Source organism: Sprattus sprattus (genome assembly GCF_963457725.1).
Source record: "Sprattus sprattus genome assembly, chromosome: 1".
NCBI classification, from domain to species: Eukaryota; Metazoa; Chordata; class Actinopteri; order Clupeiformes; family Clupeidae; genus Sprattus; species Sprattus sprattus.
The window spans coordinates 25,821,705-25,843,598 of NC_137920.1; the positions used below are offsets into that span (position 1 = coordinate 25,821,705).

General features: G+C 42.4%; 3 protein-coding genes across 3 annotated transcripts in view; 1 reads left to right on the forward strand and 2 right to left on the reverse strand.

The window, feature by feature from the left end:
* Positions 1-1,221: 1,221 nt before the first annotated feature.
* Positions 1,222-10,829, reverse strand: tbce (tubulin folding cofactor E). Its single transcript, XM_080840377.1, has 17 exons — positions 10,748-10,829; positions 10,111-10,248; positions 9,919-10,003; positions 9,213-9,380; positions 8,243-8,328; positions 7,929-8,028; positions 7,396-7,498; positions 7,097-7,173; positions 6,890-6,982; positions 6,527-6,591; positions 6,327-6,391; positions 5,729-5,881; positions 4,330-4,483; positions 3,465-3,533; positions 2,926-2,985; positions 2,140-2,231; positions 1,222-1,917 (listed from the first exon to the last, which is right to left on the reverse strand). The coding sequence occupies exons 2-17, from the start codon at positions 10,238-10,240 to the stop codon at positions 1,822-1,824; spliced, it is 1,596 nt and encodes a 531-aa protein (XP_080696503.1). The 5' UTR covers positions 10,241-10,248; positions 10,748-10,829; the 3' UTR covers positions 1,222-1,821.
* Positions 10,830-11,123: 294 nt separating this feature from the next.
* On the forward strand, positions 11,124-16,241 carry rbm34 (RNA binding motif protein 34). The gene is made up of 11 exons (XM_080840400.1): positions 11,124-11,318; positions 11,429-11,588; positions 11,824-11,957; positions 12,231-12,444; positions 12,650-12,709; positions 12,796-12,839; positions 13,082-13,165; positions 13,285-13,342; positions 13,548-13,590; positions 14,298-14,416; positions 15,860-16,241. Exons 1-11 carry the CDS (start codon positions 11,293-11,295, stop codon positions 16,208-16,210), a joined length of 1,293 nt encoding a protein of 430 aa, XP_080696526.1. The 5' UTR covers positions 11,124-11,292; the 3' UTR covers positions 16,211-16,241.
* A 121-nt stretch (positions 16,242-16,362) lies between these two features.
* Positions 16,363-21,894, reverse strand: part of tomm20b (translocase of outer mitochondrial membrane 20b) — a 6,081-nt gene continuing 549 nt past the window's right edge. The window contains exons 2-5 of the mRNA XM_080840422.1: positions 20,927-20,973; positions 20,389-20,470; positions 19,638-19,780; positions 16,363-17,249 (exon numbers count right to left, since the gene is read on the reverse strand). Of these exons, the coding sequence (XP_080696548.1) occupies positions 17,205-17,249; positions 19,638-19,780; positions 20,389-20,470; positions 20,927-20,973 (317 nt within the window). The 3' untranslated portion in view covers positions 16,363-17,204. The remainder of the gene's footprint in view (positions 17,250-19,637; positions 19,781-20,388; positions 20,471-20,926; positions 20,974-21,894) is intronic.

Sequence of the window (21,894 nt, forward strand, 5' to 3'; positions counted from 1 at the left end):
TTGCGTTTGGATAGTATTTTGAACGAACCCGACAGTGGTCACAGTCTGTCCTGTTTTTTGTTACTGGAAAGGCTGCATATGGTAGGCCGTATGTGTATGAAACTCCAGCCGAGGCAGCTGGGCTCTGGTGTTTGTAAAAGCCCCTCCTCTCGCACACAGCTGCTCGTCCTGTGTTTGCTGCGACTTTATCTCAACAATAAATAACATTTGCGTTGCTGTCCGCTTATGCAATACAAACCAGGCTACGGCATGGATGTGCAGGTGCGAGTATCACAAACACGAAGTCCTCAGAAAGACAACAAAACATTATTTTCTGTTTGAGAATGGAGTGCCGTGAGTTACAGCCTATAGAGTTCCCATACAGATATGGAGGTCTTGAAAATAATTGAGAGATGACGTGTTTATAGACCTAACAACCTCGACTACGATTAAAAATTAGTTCTGTGCCGCAGTATACAGGCTACAATTATACTCCCTAAAAAAATCTGGTCCTGGCTGGAAATTAGAAAAGTATGCATAGCGTGAGAATATCCACAGATTAGCAACATGCTGAAACCGTCTTAAGTGTTAGCCAACCCGATGATGTTCAACGTCGTTAATTACAGTGTTTTACAGACTTGATGTGAGGTAGGCCTGCCGACTCTGCACTCTCCACTGGGATCGCTGCCAGTCGCCCCAGACCATAACTGGTGTTATCCATACATCAAAGCGCTCTGCTGCTGCTGGAGGAACTCGCCAGATGTCTCTGGTGGCCCTTTACTCTCCGTGTTGAAATGGGAACTGTGCCTCACGCGGACCACTTGGATTATAACTTCATTCTATTTTCTAACCAAACCGTCATCTGAGATTGTGCACTTGAGAAAAAGACCCAAATGTTCTTTAACTACTTACCGAGTCAAGGGTAATAGCTGGAGTTCAGTTATGCTTAATTTGCTAAGAGAACTTTTTCTGTTTCACCAGTGTGCACCAACAGTTATCAGATACTTATTGGCTGCATCAGAATGTCATACTTTTTGAACGTGTGTTGGAAACTATCCGCACTCAAGACCTCCAGTTTGGAGAGCATGGGGCGCCGCCTAGTGTTCCACTCAGGTAATGAATCTCTGGACACTTAGCAAAATGAGACTCATTTATTAACAAGGAATGACATTGGAAGGCATTTTACATGAATGAATATGCTCCTTTACAGTGCGCATTCTCCATAACTCTGACATGTAACAGTGATGATCTTTTCTGTTAACTGACACAGGGTATACGTATCGCATTCTGTATAAATGTACATTACGACACATTACAACGCACACTCACATGAACTGTAAGCGTTTGAGTTTTGAGGTCGTCCACCATTTCCTGGGAGACGTCCAATCATGTTAGCGTGCAGCTCGTCTCCAACCAACGGGTGAAAGCTTGTCTTTAGGGTGTGGTAGCTATGGTACCAAAGAGGTTTCCAGGGTGATTTCCTCATCAATGAGTCAACTGAGAGACTTGTTGTGTGACTGCCTCACACCTGATTGGATGAGAAAGTCCACTTGCGTGCTTTCAAAAAGGCTAATAAGAGTACTTACTCTTGGTACGACATGAGCAGTCTTATTCTAAGTATTCTAAAATCACCAGTGCGACGAAGTAAGTAACCTGATCTCTACAGAGACTGCAAATACGGAGAGACAAGAGAGCGAGAGACAAAAGCGAAAGTGCGAGACGATGTCGTTTCCCCGACAGAGTTGTCTGGTTCCCGTGGATGGTGAGCAAGTGTCGGACAGGAGTTCATTTAAGGGCATTTTTGAGAGGAGTGTGACGAGCGGTGATGTGAACTGGGGTCAGTCAGGACCAGCGCACTAGGACACTGTCCCCATCCTCTACGGAGTAAAACTGCATAGTCTTCAGGTCATTGTCTATCTCAATCTCAGTCCCCTCCATCTGTGAGACAAAGAGAGAGAGAGACAGAGAGAGTGAGAGAGAGAGAGAGCGAGAGAGAGAGAGAGATGTAAGTCTGTGGTGTAAGGTGACTCAGATGAGCTTTGAGTTAGTACACTCTGGACTTACATAAGCAAGTGAAAGTATTACACAAAGTAAAAGCTTTACTTTGAACTCTGCATAAGTGGACTGTGACCTTTGAACTCTGAACTCTGTGTGACTTACCCGTGAGCAGGTGTAGCTGAGCCGTAGCTCCGCTCCTGGAAGCTTCAGTAGTCTGTGCAGCAGACCCTTCACTTTCTGGACCACCATAGAACCTACACGACACCAACACAGTCATCAACACACACCATAGAGACTACCCAACACCAACACAGTCATCAACACACACCATAGAGCCTACACGACACCAACACAGTCATCAACACATACCATAGAACCTAAACGACACCAACACAGTCATCAACACACAGACACACCATAGAACCTACACGACACCAACACATCATCAACACATACCATAGAACCTACACGACACCAACACAGTCATCAACACACAGACACACACCATAGAGCCTACACGACACCAACACAGTCATCAACACACACCATAGAACCTACACGACACCAACACAGTCATCAACACACAGACACACACCATAGAACCTACACGACACCAACACAGTCATCAACACACACCATAGAGCCTAAACGACACCAACACAGTCATCAACACACACCATAGAACCTAAACGACACCAACACAGTCATCAACACACAGACACACACACCATAGAACCACCACAGTCATCAACACACTGACTAAATGTACCCATTGTGTTACTTTAAGAAATATTGCTTATCAAGGCCTCCTCCCAACTGTTCTAATAATTAAAAGACCAAAAGAAATCAATGGCACATTCTCCAAACAACCTTTGCCATGTCTTCAGCCTCATTACACAGCAGTCATTACTTAATCTGTAAAGATATGAAGCTTGTCGTCATAGTTACATGGGAGCTTCTTCTGGATCGGCTTCCTGTCCATGTCATCAGGACAGACAAACGTCAGGGCTGCAACAGCAAACACATCAAGTCAGATTCAAACTTCACATCCTAATGAGTTATACGGAACTGAGCAGTGCATCCTTTAACTGTCTGGCAATTCCCATCCACATTAAGCCTATGGTAAACCAAGCCCAGCATCCTCTTCAACTAGGGTATGTGTGAGAGGGAGAGGGAGTGAGAATGTGAGTGAGTGAGAGAGTAAGTTTGCGCGCAAGTATGTGTGTGTGTGTGTGTGTGTGTGTGTATACGTGTGTGTGTGTGTGTGTGTGTGTGTGTGTGTGTGTGTATACGTATGTGTGTGGGTGTGTGTGCGTGTGAGAATGAGAGTGAGTGAGAGAATGAGTTAGCACGCGAGTATGTGTATGTATGTCTGTGGGCGTGTTTGTGAGAGAGTGAGTTAGTGCTCGAGCATGTGTGTGAGTCTGTGTGTGTGTGTGTGTGTGTATGTATGCGCGTGTGTGTGTGTGTGTGTGTGTGTCTCTTACTCAGCAGCTGGTTCTTCAGAGCGAAGGGTATCTCAGGCTTCAGCTCAGACTCATCCGGTGCTCCATACTCTACGGACGACACAACAGCTGTCAATCAACCCTGCACGTCAACCCACTCCTCCTTCACCTCCTTCACCTCCTGCACCTCCTTCTCCTCCTCCACCTCCTCCTTCCACACTTTGTTTGTTTCACCGTGATCCGCTTTTTAAAGATTTTAGGAAGCAGGTAAGGTGGTAATGAACAAAGCACCTTTGGCAGAACAGCCCTATAATAACTATAAGCACGCCAGCCAATCAAAAGCAGAGGCAGAGATGTGTTCGAAGGTGCTTTAAGATAACTGATCAGCTTCAAGAGAGCTTTCTGTGACTGTCGTCATTATCTCACGTGTCAGATGAAACACCAGCCATGCAGCATGTATCAATACTTTGCCCCAAACATATAATGAGAGAATTAATACATTGCTGTGTCACTAATGATAATAGCACCTTGCTAATCCTGGGGGAAAAATGTTCATCAAATGGATGATTAGGGCCTATTCCTATTAAGGGAGTGTGTGTGTGTGTGTGTGTGTGTGTGTGTGTGTGTGTGTGCCGAAGAAGGGGTTATCAGGAAATGACCAAGTTCAAGTGGTTACTCAGACCCATACATGGTTTGGGTGCTGTTGTTGCACCACAGCTCCCCGTTACAGATTTAATTTTTCTACATTTTATGATGATGTCCAGAGTCCTCTGAGCTCTCTAATTCTCCCTGAGAGTGAAAGTGGCCTTGGCTGCAACCTCAACATTTTGTAATATATCAGTGTATTCTGGAATGTACCATGAATACACAACTGCATAGGGGTGCACTGGACTGTGCCATAACTCACTTCGTAGGAGGGTCAGGTAGCGCGGGTGCTGTGTGGTGAAGTCGGCGCTGGGGTGGTTCTTCTCTGGCTCCCAGTGTCCCCCAGACGCCAGCCACTCCATCCCAAACGTCTTGATGTAGTCCAGCTCTGCTCCCCGCCTATCATTAGACGTGATCTAACAGGGGACACAAAGAGAACATGACTTTACAACGATTGTGTGCGTGTGTGTGTGTGTGTGTGTGTGTGTGTGTGTGACAGTGTCCATATGTTCATATGCGACAGAGAGTGTCCATATGTGTACATACAATTCCATTAAAAAGTTTGGGGTCACTTAGAAATGACCTTGTTTTTGAAAGAAAAGCAAATGGAGGATTCTTTGACGAAAGCAAAGTTTGAAGGACACAATTATTTCTTCAATCAAAAAAAATGTTTTCTGACCTATTCATGACCAACTCATTTTGCTAAACATTCCCTTTTCAAACACATTTCAAGTATGTTTTCATGGAAAACATTGACATTTCAGGTGAATGTATGTATCTAAGTAAGTATACATGACTGAATTAGTGAACGTTTGTCTAATGTACAAATGAACACAAGATGTTCCACTCCCTCCCTGCCCAAGTAGACAAAGCCCACTCAAGTCCACAGAGAAGGCCTTCATAAGCATTCTACAGCACAGGAGTCACAGAGGCAGTAGAGCCTTCATAATCATTCTACAGCCCAGGAGTCACATAGGCAGTGGAGCCTTCATAAGCATTCTACAGCCCAGGAGTCACATAGGCAGTGGAGCCTTCATAAGCATTCTACAGCACAGGAGTCACAGAGGCAGTGGAGTTCCAGAGGTCAGCCCTCTCAGCTTTCTCCCCATAGCCACAGCTGTCGTGTTTTAGAACACTCCACAGAGAAACCCAAGAATGAAGTATGCGTCGACTACAACACTCAGTGCAGGGCGAGTGAGTCTCAACAGGCTGTTCAGCTCCAAACACACTGAACAGGGCTGAAGAGGACTCCAGTGCTGGATTAAAGTACTCTATGACCTAGATAATGTTTTCTTCAGACACTTTAAAAATAGACCACAGCATTCTTAATATAGAACACAATAGAGTTTTGACTAGCCCAACTCCCCTCACTTTCAAAATACAATAAGAGATAAGATAAGAGCATACAATGGATTATTTATTCGGTCATCAAGTTCTGCAGCGGCTTCTCCTCCCTATAAGTGGTGGAGGTTGTACATCATTGCTGCTGCACTTACTGAACTTCACAGGCTACTTTTTCACTGTCTTGTTCTCAATAATATTTATGGCCCAACATTTTCTACTGCTCCCTTTCACACTACACACACACACACACACACACACACACACACACACACACACACACACACACCTGTAATCACACCTCACACACGCACCCCTACCTGAGAGCCGGTGAGCTGGAGGAGCTGCCCCACGCGGGCGATGGCGAGCTGGCGGGCGGTCTGTGGGTTCCTCTCCCCGTCCATCAGCGGGTTCCTCTGTAGTATGAGATGCACCAGACTTGCCAGCTTCTCCAGCTCATTCAACACCCTCCACTAGAAGAGAGAGGGAGAGAGAGAGAGTGCGAGAGGGATGGAGGGAGGGAGAGAGACAGAGAGAGAAGGAGAGACAGAGAGAGGGAGGGAGAGAGAGGGGGGAGTAGAGGAATGAGAGGAAGAGATGGAGAGAGAGAGAAGAGGAAAGAGAGAGATGAGGAAAGAGAGAGATGGGGAAAGAGAGAGGGGGAAAGAGAGAAATGGAGAGAGAGACAGAGAAGGGGGGAGAGGAGAAAAGACAAAAAAGGGGAAGACAGGATGATTAGGGTTGATAAAAAGAACGAAAGGCCAAAAAGAGTAAAGGACAGAAAACAAGGAGACACAGAGAGAGGGTTGTGATCTTTACAACAACAACACAAATACAATTTGCATCACAGACTTGCTTAACAACTGTGACAAAGGTGAAATAAGCTCATATCACGCAATACCTACAAGCTGTTTTTACCTCTGCAATCTTGTTGTCCATTAGCGACAGTTTCTGCAGTGCAGGGAACATAGCTGTTTTGGAGCCTGGGGGATATTTAAGAAGCTCACAGTAAATATTTTAGTGCATATATATGACGTCAGTACTACACACAATTGAACAAGGCTGAAGCAGAAGTAAAATGGCAGTAAAATGAAGTAAAATGGCATATTTCAGTTTACCTGGTGGGACATCGTTAAACTCTATAACAGTCAGGCCTGTATTTGTGAGATTTAGTGTAACCAGCCTGTGTACAGACAGTGAAATGGAAGTCAGGCCAAAGAGTTGTTGTGTAGCACAGATTAATTTTTAGATTCATATTTATTTATTTATTTATTATTATTATTATTATTACATGTATTTGGATGTTAGCACCTTCTAACATCTGAAACATCTGGTGGGACGTCATATAAGTCATTTAAGAGCGGCTATAAACTAATGACCGATCCTTTATTACTGGTGTCCTGGTGATTGGTTTGTTTCTTAGCCATCTGGCTTGTCTGATATATTCGACATCCAAACATAGAAAACCTAGTTGTTCTTACCGGGGGAGTTGGCCTATTTCTGTCAGTGTTTCCGAAGTTATGGAATTGTTGGAAAGATCTAGATGGGTCAAGGACTGAAGAACATCAACAGGCCTAGGAAATAATAATAATACAAAAAAAAAAGACATGAATGAAAGTAAAAGACAACTAAAGCAGGAAGAAGCCGAATGAAAAAACAGACATTGCTGTGGAGTCTGTGAGCCTCACCGCTGTAGTTCAGTGATGTTGTTCTCACTGAGGTAGAGCTCCTCCACACGGGGCCACATACCAGCACACTGCAGCACCTGCACAGAGTTCACACAGAGTTCAAATAGAGTTTACAGAGTTCAAAAGTTAAAATAGTTTACACAGAGTTTAAATAGAGTTGAATATCACTGGGCTTAAATCAACAAAATGCACATTGAACACAATTGGATTTAACACCATGCACGATCGTTTGGTTGGTTGAATTGAATGTAACCTGATTCAACACCATGTGAGTATCATTGGGTAAGACTAGAGTCTACCTCAGGCCAGGTGATGGCACAGCCAGTGAGGGCCAGGACCCTGAGGTTGGTAAAGGCATGGTTCAAAGTTGAAGGGTCAGAGGGCACCGTCAGCCTGTTGTACCTGCAGGGATGGAGGATGAGGGCAGTTGAGAGAGAGATGGCAAGATAGACAGATAACTAAATGGACTGAAAGGAAGATAAACAGAAAACACAGAAAAGTAAATGCATGGAGGAATATCACAACACTGAATCACTTGTAGATGGGAAAATAGATAGATAGGTAGATACATGGATAGTAGTACTTAACTTGCACTTACAGCAGTAACATTCCTGCATTTCTATTTCTTATGTAAAATAGTATTTATTGTTACACTAGGTATCTATTGCTTGTAGCTTGGATGGATTGATAAAGAGATGGATAGATAAAGAGATGGATGCATAAAGAGATGGAAGGATAAAGAGATGGAAGGATGGATGATAAAGAGATGGAAGGATAAAGAGATGGAAGGATGGATGGATGGAAGCATGGACTCGTTCACTGATTCCCTTACCCCAGCTGAAGTGTTCTTAGCTTCTTCAGCTGCTCTGTGATGGCCGCCAGTGCTTCCCACGAGCTCAGCAGGTTTTGGGAAAGATCCAGAAGCTCCACATCTGTTGAAAGCAAATAGCACAGCCGCCAATCAGAAACAAATAAACTCTCTTGAAAATAGACGACAGCAACGAGCAGAGCTGCCTAAAGGTACTGTTCACAACTGTAATCCAATAAGCTTTTCCTCATTTTTAGTCATCTATCTTAAATATCAACAATCTTTCGGCAGAATCTATGACTGTAGCTTCAACGCATTATTTAATAAAACAGGGCTACCTGGTGTGGTCTTTCTTATTTCAGTTCCAGGTGCAGTACCCCAAATTTCGCAGTGCCTAAGGGCCACTTCTATGACGTTTTCCACCCTGTCAAGATTTAAAGCAGTCGTTAGGGGTTTCGGTTAAAAACTAACAATCTACTGAAAAGATATACACAAAACACCATAGTTGGCACTGAAAAAAGGCTTGCTACCATGCTAACATGCGATATAATATATACAGCCGCGGAAAAAATTAAGAGACCACTTAAAAATTATCAGTTTCTCTGGTTTTACTATTTATTGGTATGAGTTAAAGTAAAGTTAACATTTTAGTTTTATTCTATAAATTACTGACAACATTTCTACCAAATTTCAAATAAAAATATTGTCATTTAGAGCATTTATTTGCAGAAAAATGACAATTGGTCAAAATAGCTAAATATCTCGAATCTCGAATAATGCAAAGAAAACAAGTTCAAATAAATTCTTAAACTACACAATACTAATGCTTTAACTTAGGAAGAGATCAGAAATCAATATTTGGAAATACCGCATCTTTTTTGCTATTTTGACCAATTGTCATTTTTCTGCAAATAATGCTCTAAATGACAGTATTTTTATTTGAAATTCAGTAGAAATGTTGTCAGTAGTTTATATAATAAAACAAAAGTGTTAATTTTACTCAAACACATACCAATAAATAGTAAAAAAAAAGAAAAACTGATCATTTTTTAAAAGTGGTCTCTTAATTTTTTCCGTATATTTTTTACATTTTTACAGGGTAGTCGGACTTGTAGCATAGTGTTGCACTAAATCAGAAGTTAAATGATAGAGGTGAAGCACTTCAAAAGTTTCTTAAAATCTCTAACAATACATTCATTATAGGATTATTATACTTAACCTAACTACAACAGCAAGAATGCAAAAATAAATGTTAAAAAAAGGACACCGATTGTCACACTCATAAATCTTGTTCGGCTTCTCTCCTACCTCTGCTTGTTGGTGAGCCCCTGGAAGCCCACCATCTCCAGTGTCTTAGAGGAAAAGGTGAACTCCTCCCCCTCCCGCTCCTTCTCGTAGCGCTCCCTCAGGGCCGTAAGGTAGTCCACCCCAAAGCTGGCTTTTTTGGGACGCACAAACGAACCCCCTGTGGGGTGTCTGCGCGGAGAGGACATAGCATTGCGAAAGATTCACATTTCAGGTTATTCTGTGTGCAAGAACGCAATCCACAACTAGAAGCAAGCAGAACTTTATACTTGGAATGAATGGAAATGACACAGAATCGGTATCGTGAGTTTCATAACACCGACAGTGTTGTTTCTACATTAGGGGCACATGGGGCAGGATCCAAATGGATCCAAATGGCGCTGTGGTACAGAAAGCTTAATATATCTGTGCTTTGTGGCAATATATATCTTTTATCAAAGTAGCGATTCAATTGTGAATGTGTGTTTGTGAATTAAGTAGACTCATAAGCATTATAGTGCTGTTTTGGAGTAATTTGATTTGTGTGTTTCTGTGAGAAACATTATACCTGGAAAGGATACAGAATCGGTATCTTGAGTATCATATCACTGACTTATTTATGGTGTTGTGGTTTAGACACTGTCATTTTCAATCATCACTTAGCACGTACAGTAGGTGGAAACAAGAGGATGACACATTGGATGTGTTCAGTGGTACTTTACCAGCTTACCTGCAGGTGAAGTAACTGACACCCTGGTGGGAGCCATCGTGTTTGCCTCGTTCTGAATTGTCCCACTCCACGCCAAGCCACATACCTATAACCAGTGGCATCCATATTAACTAACCACATATGAACTCGTGGTGAAGTAGCCATATTGTAGAGACTAATATTCCTGTGACTGGCCAATGGGCTGAAGCATACCTTTTGTTGAAGTCACTGTGCCGACATAGCGCACCGTGGCCCGCTCCTCATCGCAGACTATTCGTCTGCCAATAGCATCGACGGGAACCGCCTCTTCCATGGTGGACTCTTCTCCGTCCCTGACTCGCATAGGAAGTTCTGATTGGAAAAAAAGAAGAAGGTATTAGTGGAGTGGGTGTGGCAATGTCTGAAGCATCTTTCCTTTTCGGAACCGTGGCGCCTGCTGATTCATTGTTGAATAAATGAACGGACATTTACAAGGTGTAGCCAGGGGTAACTGATGTCCTGATGCGTTGGACATGCCGTTAACATATGAAACAAACACATTTCATCACCTATGTTCACAAGCTGATATCCTGTAAAGGTTGCCCGTCATCACTGCGTAATTCCTAAACCCTATTCAACAATATAACAATACATACTCGTCTGATCACACACAAAGTGCAGAGTGATGTTACTGATAAATTAACCTACCATAAGGCATGGAGTTATATTGATGAATCTGCTATTCCAGTAACGTTAGCTAACTCTAAATAATTCTACGCACCAAGGCAGTCATTGACTGGTGGAGACATAGTAGCCCAATATAATGGTGCTAATAACTGCAAACGGCAATGAGTAAAATAACTGAATTTACCTTACTCGGAAGTTCTTAGGTGATTCTTTTTAACATTAATACAAAGGCAGCTTATAGCACAGGGTATGCTAGCTTTACCAACTTGTCAACTACCAATAACAGGAAGTGGCGTTCTAGTGGTCCTACACACAAAGTTGTCCGTTCTCAGTAGGCCCTTCTGGTTGCCCGCCTTGTTTAATTCACTTGAATATTTATTTGAAGTCAACAAGTGTCACTACAAATGCATTTTATTTTATTTTCGTTACGTATATATAATAAAAGGATACATACCAAAGAGATAATATGTATTCCAGAAGCGCTCTGTTTAGGAACTATTCTTCTCTAGGTTTTGTACCGTCCGATCAATCCAGACGTTGGACTTGTTAGAAAACGTGTGTTTGCTGTATGGTTTTCTGGCCCAACGAGATAACTACCTACTGATTAGTAAGTGTTGGATCACCCTTTAATTATTTTTTAAAAGAAGTTTATATGGAATAAGTAATCAAAAAGAAGGACAAGTCGACTTTGACCGTGGAAAAGGGTCTTGGAAACGCCCGAGAAGAGTCATGAAAGAGAAATCTGCAGGAAAGAGGTAGCTATCACAACCCTACCAAGTGTTTAACCAGACGCATAACGTTAGCTTAATCGCTTTATTTCTGCCTGCCAGCTTTGCTTCATGCTTCAGTCTGCCTGTGTTCACAGTGATGCAAACGAGGCTGGCGAAGATTCCACCAGTTACGTGGTGGGGCAAGTGTCCGGCTGCTTGTTCCCCAACAAGTCTGCTACTAGCTCGGAACCACTGTCTGCGTTGTTCTCAACCAGTTCCACAACCAACACTGTAGTGTTCGTCCCCGCACCAAAGGCAAGTATCCTATTGTAGCTAGTTAAAATTCTCCCCCTGCGTGCAGGAGAGTCTCTTCGCTCTCAAAACACATAGCATGTGGCTTAGAGGACAACCGTCAAAGCTGTAAACAAGAAACTATGAGGATTTCGAGGTTTAGTCAACTGTGACTGTCAGTGTCTCTCTATCTTTATTTGCTTGCTTCCACTCATTTCAAATCCGCCTGCTTGACATTGTTCGAATCTCTTCAACTCAGCCTGAACCCAAGCCTGCCAAAGCTGAAGAAGCTGAAGATGCTGAAGATGCTCCTGCAAAGACAGCCCCTGGAAAAGTGCAAGAGAAGAAAAGTAAAAAGCCTAAATCAGCAGCTGAATCAAAACTCAATGACAGGTGGGTGACTTTACAGACATTAAAAAAAGCACTAAAAATACACACAAGTCAGTAGAAAGGCAGCCAACACTGGCTTGGTCTTAGGCCCAACTACTAGGAATATGGTAGAGTGGGTGCTTGCGTTGTAAAGTAGGTAATGTCTCAAAAATAGCTGATAGGTTTTTAAACCCCATTACCCTACCACTGTACCGTTATCCAGACATTATCTTGTCATATGCGGAATTCCTAAACATAATCTATCCTGGCCTTGCTTTGCTCCTTTTGGTTGTTCAGAGAAAGTGCCCTACAGAATGCAGACGACCACGACACTGTGCCAAAGGCCTCAAAGGCAAAGAAGCGGAAAGCCCAAAAGGCGGAGGACGAAGACGAGACGGGAAATGACGGGAAACCTGCAAAAAAAAAGACCTTTAAGGACTTTGCCGCCGAAAGAGTGAAGGACAAAAGGACGGTGTTTGTGGGCAACCTCCCTGTCAGTTGCACCAGAGAGGTACTTCGTTCAGTTTTGATTTCAAAACAGTTTTATGTAGTTTTAATCATAACAGCATAGTTAACACACACACACACACACACACACACACAAACACTGCTAGAGGTATTGGATGCAAGGCCCACCATGGAAAAGGTATCTAGCTATCTGGAGGAATGTATATTTATTGGTGTCCTAAATAACACGTCTTCATTTCTGTTCTTAGGCGCTACGGTCCATTTTTAAGGAACATGGGCCCATCGAATCAATACGGTTTCGTTCAGTGGTACGTACTTGGCATAATGTCCATATGTAATGTGACACTAAGAAACACCTCCATCTGTTTGTGCTAAATGCATTTCTATTTTGCAGGCGAGGGAGGATCCATCCCTGTCTCGCAAAGTAGCTGCCATTCAGTAAGTGATCCTCAGACAGCTGCTTTGTGCGTGAAATACGTTGCCGGATCTTGTCTGGCTAACAGAATTACAGCTTCCCTAAGACTGTTGGACGTTCATGTCCGTGTTTGTTGTTGATGTGTGCGTTAGTGGTAATAATTGTTGTCTCATTCTGCTGATGTTTGTTGCTGATGATTCTAATTGAATTGCTTTTGAGGAAAAGCTAAATCTACCTTGTCGGTTTTGTCTGGTTCTCTCCTCAGACGGAAAGTTCATCCCAAAAAGCAAAATGTCAACGCATACATCGTCTTCAAGGAGACGGAGGGAGCAACGAACGCCCTGAAAAGGTACCAATGATTTCTGGAGTGTATATCTAGCACATATGGTCTCTTTTTCAATACATTACAAAGATAGAAAAGCTTCAGTGTGGTGGTACTATGCATCATGGCATTATAACACCCTGCAGGAATGGGATGGAGATTATGAAAGACTTTCACATCCGCGTGGACAAAGTCTCCAAACAAGTAAGTCTGCTGTAGCACCGGATCAGAAAAAGAGGTTCTTATCATGTGCTATTTAGAACACTTTAGAACACTTAATAGATCTAGAGCTCACCTTCCTTTTCAAGAGCATATGTCCTTGTGAAGGTCATGTTTCAATTTTGTGTATGCACAAAGAAGTGCACATTACATCTATTGTTGAAATACATTTCCTTTATTCTCTTTTCAGCATGATCACAAAAGATCTATATTTGTCGGCAATTTACCATATGGTAAGCTATCCTTTTAAAAGCAATGTTTTTCCAAGTGTCTCATCAATACTGACCCATCTTGTATTGTATGTCTTTATATGGCTCTTATCCTGCTTTTGAGTAGTAAAGTGATATTTGATCTGAAAGCAACTACGTTCTGTACCAAATGTTACAGAAGTTATTTTCCCCTGCGAAGTTGCCATTTTAAGTTCTATTTTGTGAAAGATCTTGGCACAGTCAGCTGGCATTTTAAAAATGTCTGTTCTCCCCAGCAGTTATATACTGGAGGCATTTCCCCTGCAGTAAGCAAAGTAGAGTAATCCATTGGCAGAGCTCCCCTTGTCACCGTTAGAGTAATTCAATAGCACAGTTCCCTGTGCTTAGTGGGTAAGCAGTAGAATTATTTTTGTTTACCTCTTTGTCCTTTCCCTTCTACCCATGTTTAAGGAATAAGTGGAGCTTGTATACTGAGATTTTATTTTATTTTAGATATATTGTCAATGTTATGTTTGATATATACGTTAATGCCTTTTTTTTAGGTTGTATAGTCTTTTTTTCACTTTGGCAGGGGGACTGCCAATGCGAACTAGCCTTTTGGCTATAATTGGGTGCATTTACATTTCAATGTTCATGTACACTGTCCCTCTTAATCAAATACATTGATTGATTGATTAATGAGAGTAGAAACTTGTGTTTAATTCTGCCATCACTCCTGTGCCTTTACCCAGACGTGGCAGAGCTCTCCATGAGGCAGCACTTTGAGGACTGTGGAACCGTGGAGGCGGTGAGGCTCATCAGGGACCGGGAGACCGGGATGGGAAAAGGCTTCGGCTACGTGCTGTTTGAGGTGAGAGGACGCCCTTTCTATGAGGAGCATTTCACATTCACAGATGATGCAGCAGATTATATGCAGACTGTAGGCCTCTTAGATCAGCTACTTCAACCAAACATGGAGTTAAAGCCCAACAAGGAGGAGGAAAAGTTATTACCACACTTTAAGGCATAGATTGTGCAAAGGTTCTTGAGAGGTAGACTGTAGGCTTAGATCATCAGAAACAGGTCAGTTAAAGTTAAACCACTTTTTGAGGCATGTTTTTATGAGCAACTACTTTTGGTATAATCGTCAAATTAGTTTTGATGGTGTATGGTCTTGTGAAGGACGGATAAGCACACGTCGTTCCCACTAGCCATTTAGTCTATGCACTATGTAGTTTTGTACTTCAGGTCAGACCCAGCTAGCAAGGTAGCATGCTTTTATCAGTGTAAACTGGGCCGTTAGAGGTATGTGCTATGTTTCACCAAACAGGGTGACACTTACCTTTTGAGAAGCTTATCTTCTCCCCCATAACATAAATATATATTTATTTTTATAACACGGGTAGATGGAATCCACCATTCTGAGAGTGTGTGCTATATTCAACGATATAGTAACTGTACAACCTGTTTTCATCTACCTGAGCGTTCCATATCAGTGCGCACTCAAAAAAAAACCTGAACCAAGATGGCGGCGTGTTATGGGCAATGTAGTGGGGAATGTTTCATGTGAATTAAGCCATCTACACGACTTTTTATATGTCTACATTGACTCGGTTAGTTGTTTCTGTGCTACACGAATGTTGCAGAGTATTGTAAGTCTTAACTGAAAGTCTCGAATATTATTTGTAGGTGACTGCTAACCCTAGACAAAAAACCCATTGAAACAGATGGTAGCTAGCTAGCTACCCTCGCTGCTAATTAGTATAACGTAGCTCTCACACACGAGTTAGTGGCGATATCCAAATCAATATAAACAAATATTAACAAAGTTGAAAGTGTCCCATTGTAGTTTTTGTTATTTTAATGGCAACTTTATAAAATGAGCAATGTGTATGAACACAATGGTGCGAGATCAATGTCGATCTCCTAGCTAATCATGAACAAACTTTTAGGCTAACAGACGTGAAGTTCCCAATGCTATTTGTCTGTTGCATAGCAACAGCCACACAAAGGGGGACTATTTTCTCTTGGCTACTGAAATGCGATACACAATGTTTGGTGACTAGAACTTTTTTGTGCTGAAAGGCAGCTTACTGTTTTTATAATTTAATTGTACTTAATATTTATAAAGTCGCTGGCAACCGTGTTATAAAAGCAATAAGGTACTCAAGTCAGTGCGGTATCGTAAAAAATGTACTTGTTCGAGGGTTTGCTGGCCCTCCGCTGCGCCTCTCGAACCTTATTGCTTAAATATAAATACACCCCCCACACACACACAAAAATAATAAATACAAATATATATGTATCTCTCCAGAGTCCTGATTCGGTTCAGCTGGCTATGAAGATGGACGGCTCCACACTGTGCGAGCGGAAGATCCGTGTGAAATGGTCAGTCAAAGAGCAAGATGAGAAAGGGGCAGCCTCAGATGGCGGAAAGGGCCAAAGCCGAGGGAAGGCAGGACCCATGAAGAAAGGGCTGAAGGGAGGGCCCCCTGGCAAACCTGGAGTTGGAGGCAGCGGCAGAAAGCCCTTCCAGAGAAACCCGCAGAAGAAGACGTCTCCCTCGACTTTCAAAGGAGAAATGGCCGACCCCTTGGCCAAGAAGCAGAAAGGACAGAAAAAAAAATCCAAGCTCAGGAAGAAAAAAGTGGACATCCACGTATAGGTGGTCACATTTGTTTCGGTTTGGTTTTTTTGTGAGTAAAGATGGCAAATATTTTACTGCCATTGTCAACGATAACTATCTGTTTTGTTATCTGTCATTCAGCAGTAACTTTTTTTTATCAGGTCACCAAAATGAACAGTAAAACAGAGGGGTTTCAGCTCAATCCTTTATTTTTTGGTAAAAATAAAAACAGGGCAACATTCCTTAACCTGACCCATCAATAACAAGTCCTTCACGCCACAGAGGAAACACTCAAACCCCTTGCCGTGTTCAAACTAATAACTTAAGTACAAACAGCTGGACAAAGGCCAGTGTAGTCTGTGTTCCTTTTTTACAGATGTGTTCCTATTTGTAAATGACCGGTATTTAGTAGTCATCGTTGTCATGGTAATAAAAAAAGATGATGTAAACGGCTGCTATGGTGACCATGGAGTGGAACTGGCAGTGGGAGTCAGTACCACAACTTCATGCATATGGCAGAGAGTATTGCACTCTTTGATGTCACTGGACAGAAGAATGACAGACATGTACTTCCTTTTACTAGTTATTTCTTTTTAAAAGGTTGTACAACAGTTATGCCCTTGGTGGCAGGGGCAAGCTTCCTTTTGTTTAGGGAGAACTCAAAACGAGTTGTAACAGTAGCAATCAAAGTGGAGTTTGTGTCAAAACACTTGTTCTTCAACAAAGCGTCAGACAAACATATCCATTGACATCTATACGAACAAGTACAAATCATAAGGGGGGGGGGGGGGGGTGTTAAGACCTTCAGATAGAACAGTGCAACTCAACATGATCATCTTACTACTTTGTATTGAGTTTTATGTCCATGGACTGATCTTTTACATTTTGTGGGGGTGTTGGGAGGATACTGCATACTGGATGGCGTCGTCAATTTGTGAGGGTCTTGGGAGGCAGTGAAGAGATGAGAGGGGGATAATAAAAACTAATAGTAATAAATCAGATACATTGATCATGTATCAGGAGGTAATTCTGCTCACTCCACATCATCATCGGGAGAGGTGTTGGAATTGACGATACGCTACAAAGACAGAAACAAATCGCGTTACAAAGCAGAACAAATTATATCTAAGAATAGCTTAAAGGAAAGAACACACCGTAGATCCAAAGCTATTGCTAAAGACGTGTTTTGACAATACACTATAATATGGAGATGAAAACACAGTTTGATCCAAAGCTATCGCTGAATACATAGAAGATAATCTGAAAGACAGAATAATAAAGCATAAAGGACTTGGACACAGATGGTGCTGTTAAAGAAAAAATAACACCTGGATCCCAAATTACCAAATACCAAACCAATTCTATCTGTCATCAAAGCACCACTGGGGGTGAGCAATTTCAATTGGGATGTGGGAACCCCCCCCCCCCCCCCCCCCCCCCCCAAGACAGATTAATAAAGCATAACTTGGGCACTGATGGTGCTGTTAAAGAAAAAATAACACCTGGATCCCAAGCTATGGCTAAAGACATAGAAAATAACCAGGTAACTTCATCTAGATAAATAAGGCCCTCACAGCCTCAGATACATCTTCATCTGAATGAATAAGCCACAGATGTTAATCCCTTTACAAATTGTAAAAGTTTGTCCATAATTACTAAGTACTTTAGCTTTACTAAGTGGTGTGATTACCAAACCAATCCTATCTGTCATCAGAGCAACACTGGTCAGCCTGGTGGTTTCAGAAGTGTCACAGATTGTGAGCAATTTCAATTGGGGTGTGAGAACCCACCCCCCACAACCAAATGGATGTTTTTCTAAGGTCGGGTGTGGTGGTCTTTCCATGTCAATGGGAGATGTTTAGGTTAGGGAGAGGAGGGGTATGTCCTGGTCAGTGGGGAGTGGAGGGGTTAGATCTTTACTGGTGACTGGAGGGTTGGGTGGGGTGAGTGAGGGTTTAGGGCAACAGGTCTTTGTGTTTAATGTGTGGTTCCACAGGGTAGGGTGTGGAGTCTTTCCGAAGTAATGGTGAGTTGTTTGGGTGTGGGGCCTTTCCTGGTAAAAGTGATTTGTGTTTGGGCAAAGTGAGTGTGTGTGTGTGTGTGTGTGTTAGAGATGCGCGGATGGGCTATTATTTCATCCGCAACCGCATCACAAAACGCATGATCCGTCCGCTATCCATCCGCACCAATTTTTTTGACCAATTTTCAAAACCGCACCCGCCCGCCATCCGCCTGTTGTTTTTAGGTGGCGCTGCTGACGCGAGGCTAGAAAGTTCTTGAAATGAGACTGATCCAATGCCTCAAAGATATTTAAAGGATAAAGCCCCTAGTATGAAAGCCTTTTGGCTATGTTGTAGCCTATCCCCAGAATATTATCAGTGAAGTGACGTCTGTCTCTGATCGATGCACAGGGAGAAACTTTAAAATAGCCAAGCACATCGGCAAACCTGACCTTACCATAGGCTAGTAGGCCTACACTTTTTTTATCATTGTAATAAAACGCAATTTGGTACACCATTTGAATATGGTAATATAGCCTTGTTTTTAGTTTAGAAGGAAACGCAGAGTCTGTTAGCCTAATTCCGAAATTTCACCGCATTGTAGGCTTTATACCGTAACAACCCCAACACTTGCCTGCTTGCCTTTCAAATCAAAGTTTTCCGGCTATTTTTCTTACCTTCTTTCTTAGCTGGTGATGTTACTGAGCTAGAAGTTACTGAGCTAGAAGTTTAAGTTGTTCTGAACATCTCGCGCTGCCAATGCCCATGTCACTTCTGAGTCAAATCACTCCATCAGCTCTTTGAAATTCCTTATTCCACGAGTGGTATAGGCTACAATGACTGGCTGTTTTAAAATATAGCCTAACGAAACAAAATAACCCAGGCAGTTTCATCTACGACACGTTAAGGCTTCTTCCAATACTGACAGCTGACTCATAGCTTGCAGGTTTGCGGCGTTGCAAAGAGACGCGACATGGGGTCGTCACTTAATTTGAACTTTTTTGCTTCCTTTGTTTGCTTTGTATGCATACACGGAACTAGGCCAATTTACTGCCTGATGAAAATTTGATTATTTTAAAATGTGCTTGGATGTAGGTAACGACATTTAACAACGTGTAGATATTTTGAATTTCGTTGGGTAAACCGCCACCCGCCCAAATTTAATTAAAATATTATTTTTTGTCACGTCACCCGCCCGATCCGCGGTTTAACCGCGGAGTCCGCGGGTGCAACCGCCAACCGCGCATCTCTAGTGTGTGTGTGTGTGTGTGTGTGTGTGTGTTTGGGCTGAGTGAGTGACCTGTTTGTGTGTTTGTGTGTTTGGGCTGAGTGAATTACATGTTTGTGTGTGTTGGGAGTGAGTGACGTGTGTGTGTGTGTGTGTGTGTGTTTGGGCTGAGTGACGTGTGTGTGTGTTTGTGCTGATTGAGTGACCTGTTTTTGTGTGTGTGTGTGTGTGGTCTCACCTGGCTGATGGTGGGCAGCTTGGTGAGCAGCATCTGGAACACTGGCGGGGGGAGCGTCTGCTGGAGCACCTGCAGCAGCTGCTGGGGCTGCCCGCACACGGCGATGGCGTTGGTCAGGTGGTCAACACCCTTCTCGTAGTCACCTTGGGGGAAAGAGGCGTGGCAGGTTCAGAAAAAAAACTACACACTCAAGTATATGAAAAGTATATGAAAACATAATCTTCCACTGGGGATGAGAGGGAGGATAAAGCTTCAGAGGTAGTGCTACATGGTAACACATGTACCAAGGTCAGGAAGATGACGCCATATAAATATGAATGACAATTATGTTCAAACACCTAAGTTAAATGTAGTGTGCAAAATGATATTGGATAGGTCACACACAGCAAGGGGATATAGCTGATGGAATAAGAAAAACATGAACATCAATGAAGTCTGGATTTATCAGGATTTCAAAATAATCCTCCTGTGTCATACTAGTTGGAGCCAAGAGGGTACTATATGGGTACACAACAATTAGGACAAGGAATATGTCAACAGGCAATCAATCCCCTCAGTGAAATCTGAGATAAAACAATTCTAAACATGCATATCATGCATTAATGGAGTGTGTTGCCTGTTTCAAGTCAAGCTTGTTTGTGAGAACCAGCTGGTAGATGTTTTCATGCCAAGGCAACTTGTAAACAAGCTTTTAGCCAAACAGTTGTGAAACCAAGGTTGGAATCATGGGTAAAATACTGAGTCATCTTACCCTGAGCCAGCAGCTCCTCTCCCAACTGGATCTCCTCCAAGAAGAACTTCTGAACGGCCTCGGCATCCTTTAGGTCGGGCAACTAAACCACACACACACACACACACACATATTATGTTTGGTGACCAGTAGGCACGCGGCTGGGAAGTGTGTAACTCAAGACACTACCAACCATGAAGTTTACCCTGTTTGACTACAGCACGTTATGGTGCTCCACACATAGAATTTCTAGAGAAGAACCTAAATGTTTACATGCTTCACATACTTTTACATTAGATGTAAAAAGCATTGAAGAATGGCTTCACAAACAAACAATCAATACATGACGGCTGACTTCCTTTGAGCTTTGAAACCATAAATAATAAAAAAGCTATGTCAATGAACAATAAAACAAGTTACAAGCATTGGCTTGTACTTCAATTAGAACTCAAAAATAAACAATTGTCGTGTTTTGTATGTAATGCATTCAGACATCAGCTAGTGGGCCCACTGCTTGTGTTCCCATTTAGTGTGTTTAGCCATTAGGAAGCAAACGTACCCTGGCCAGCCCTGCTTGATCACCGGCGGACTTCTGTTGTCTTCTCCCTGTAACAGAATAGCATGGCACATTATGAGGCAGGGTCCAAATGACGGATCAGTGAATCTTAACAAATGCTTGATATCGACCCAGCCTCAAGTCTCTGTTTTACAACTTTATAGTGTTGAAAGTGTAATGTGGATATGATTCATGGTGTGATAAATCTTAGTTTTTTTTGTGAGATTTTTGTGATATTAGTGCCACAGATTTAGGTAGTTTTGGGGAGAGACAGGGCTTTGTCACATTATGACATGTTTCATTAAAGAAGCAATAAGGAGTTCTGTTCCACAACTAGCAACACCACCAACAGACCAGTTGCACCGGATAAAAGCTTGCCAACACACTAACTGATCTCTTTTGGCAGTATAGCTGGCAATGTCATGCTGAGAAGGCAGGGTATTCCAGCCCAGAACACAGAACTACATAGGGCATATCCTGGATGATTAGTGTGGAAGACAGCTGTTTATCACTCCTTCATATGACCATGTGCTATCATGAGGATGGTACCAACACTAGTTGCCTATAAAACCATACCTTAAAAATTGTCAAATTGTTGCATAGTGTTACTTTAAGTAAACTCTACAGAGGAAACAAGGTAATCAACAGAGGAAGAGGTTAACAATTGTTTATTGATACCTACTTCTACTGGCTTGAGTTGGAAATTGAGTAGCTTACTGACAAGGAAACTATTTAATTGTCCTTATTCAGGAGGCATCTAAATAGTAGCCCAATGTTAAGTAGTTTGCTGTACGTCAACAAAGTCCTCAGACTACCGGTATATTATCTCAGGTGACAAATAAAAACATGGGGTGAAGACGGGAGGTAGACCCATGCTGATGTCAACTGTGGACATAATACCGTTAGCTTAAAGCAATAACATATTAGCAACAAGACAGCTAGCGCATTTACTGAAGGTGACACATTCGGAC

Excerpts from the sequence above, each read along its gene's own strand:
- tbce (XM_080840377.1), bottom strand. The coding sequence starts at position 10,240 with ATGCGAGTCAGGGACGGAGAAGAGTCCACCATGGAAGAGGCGGTTCCC. Across the intron at positions 6,592-6,889 it reads GAAATAGGCCAACTCCCCCG|GCTGGTTACACTAAATCTCA; the intron begins GTAAGAACAACT and ends GTCTGTACACAG. Across the intron at positions 5,882-6,326 it reads TGGACAACAAGATTGCAGAG|TGGAGGGTGTTGAATGAGCT; the intron begins GTAAAAACAGCT and ends TCTCTCTTCTAG.
- rbm34 (XM_080840400.1), top strand. The coding sequence starts at position 11,293 with ATGAAAGAGAAATCTGCAGGAAAGAG. Across the intron at positions 13,166-13,284 it reads GCAACGAACGCCCTGAAAAG|GAATGGGATGGAGATTATGA; the intron begins GTACCAATGATT and ends AACACCCTGCAG. Across the intron at positions 14,417-15,859 it reads TCGGCTACGTGCTGTTTGAG|AGTCCTGATTCGGTTCAGCT; the intron begins GTGAGAGGACGC and ends GTATCTCTCCAG.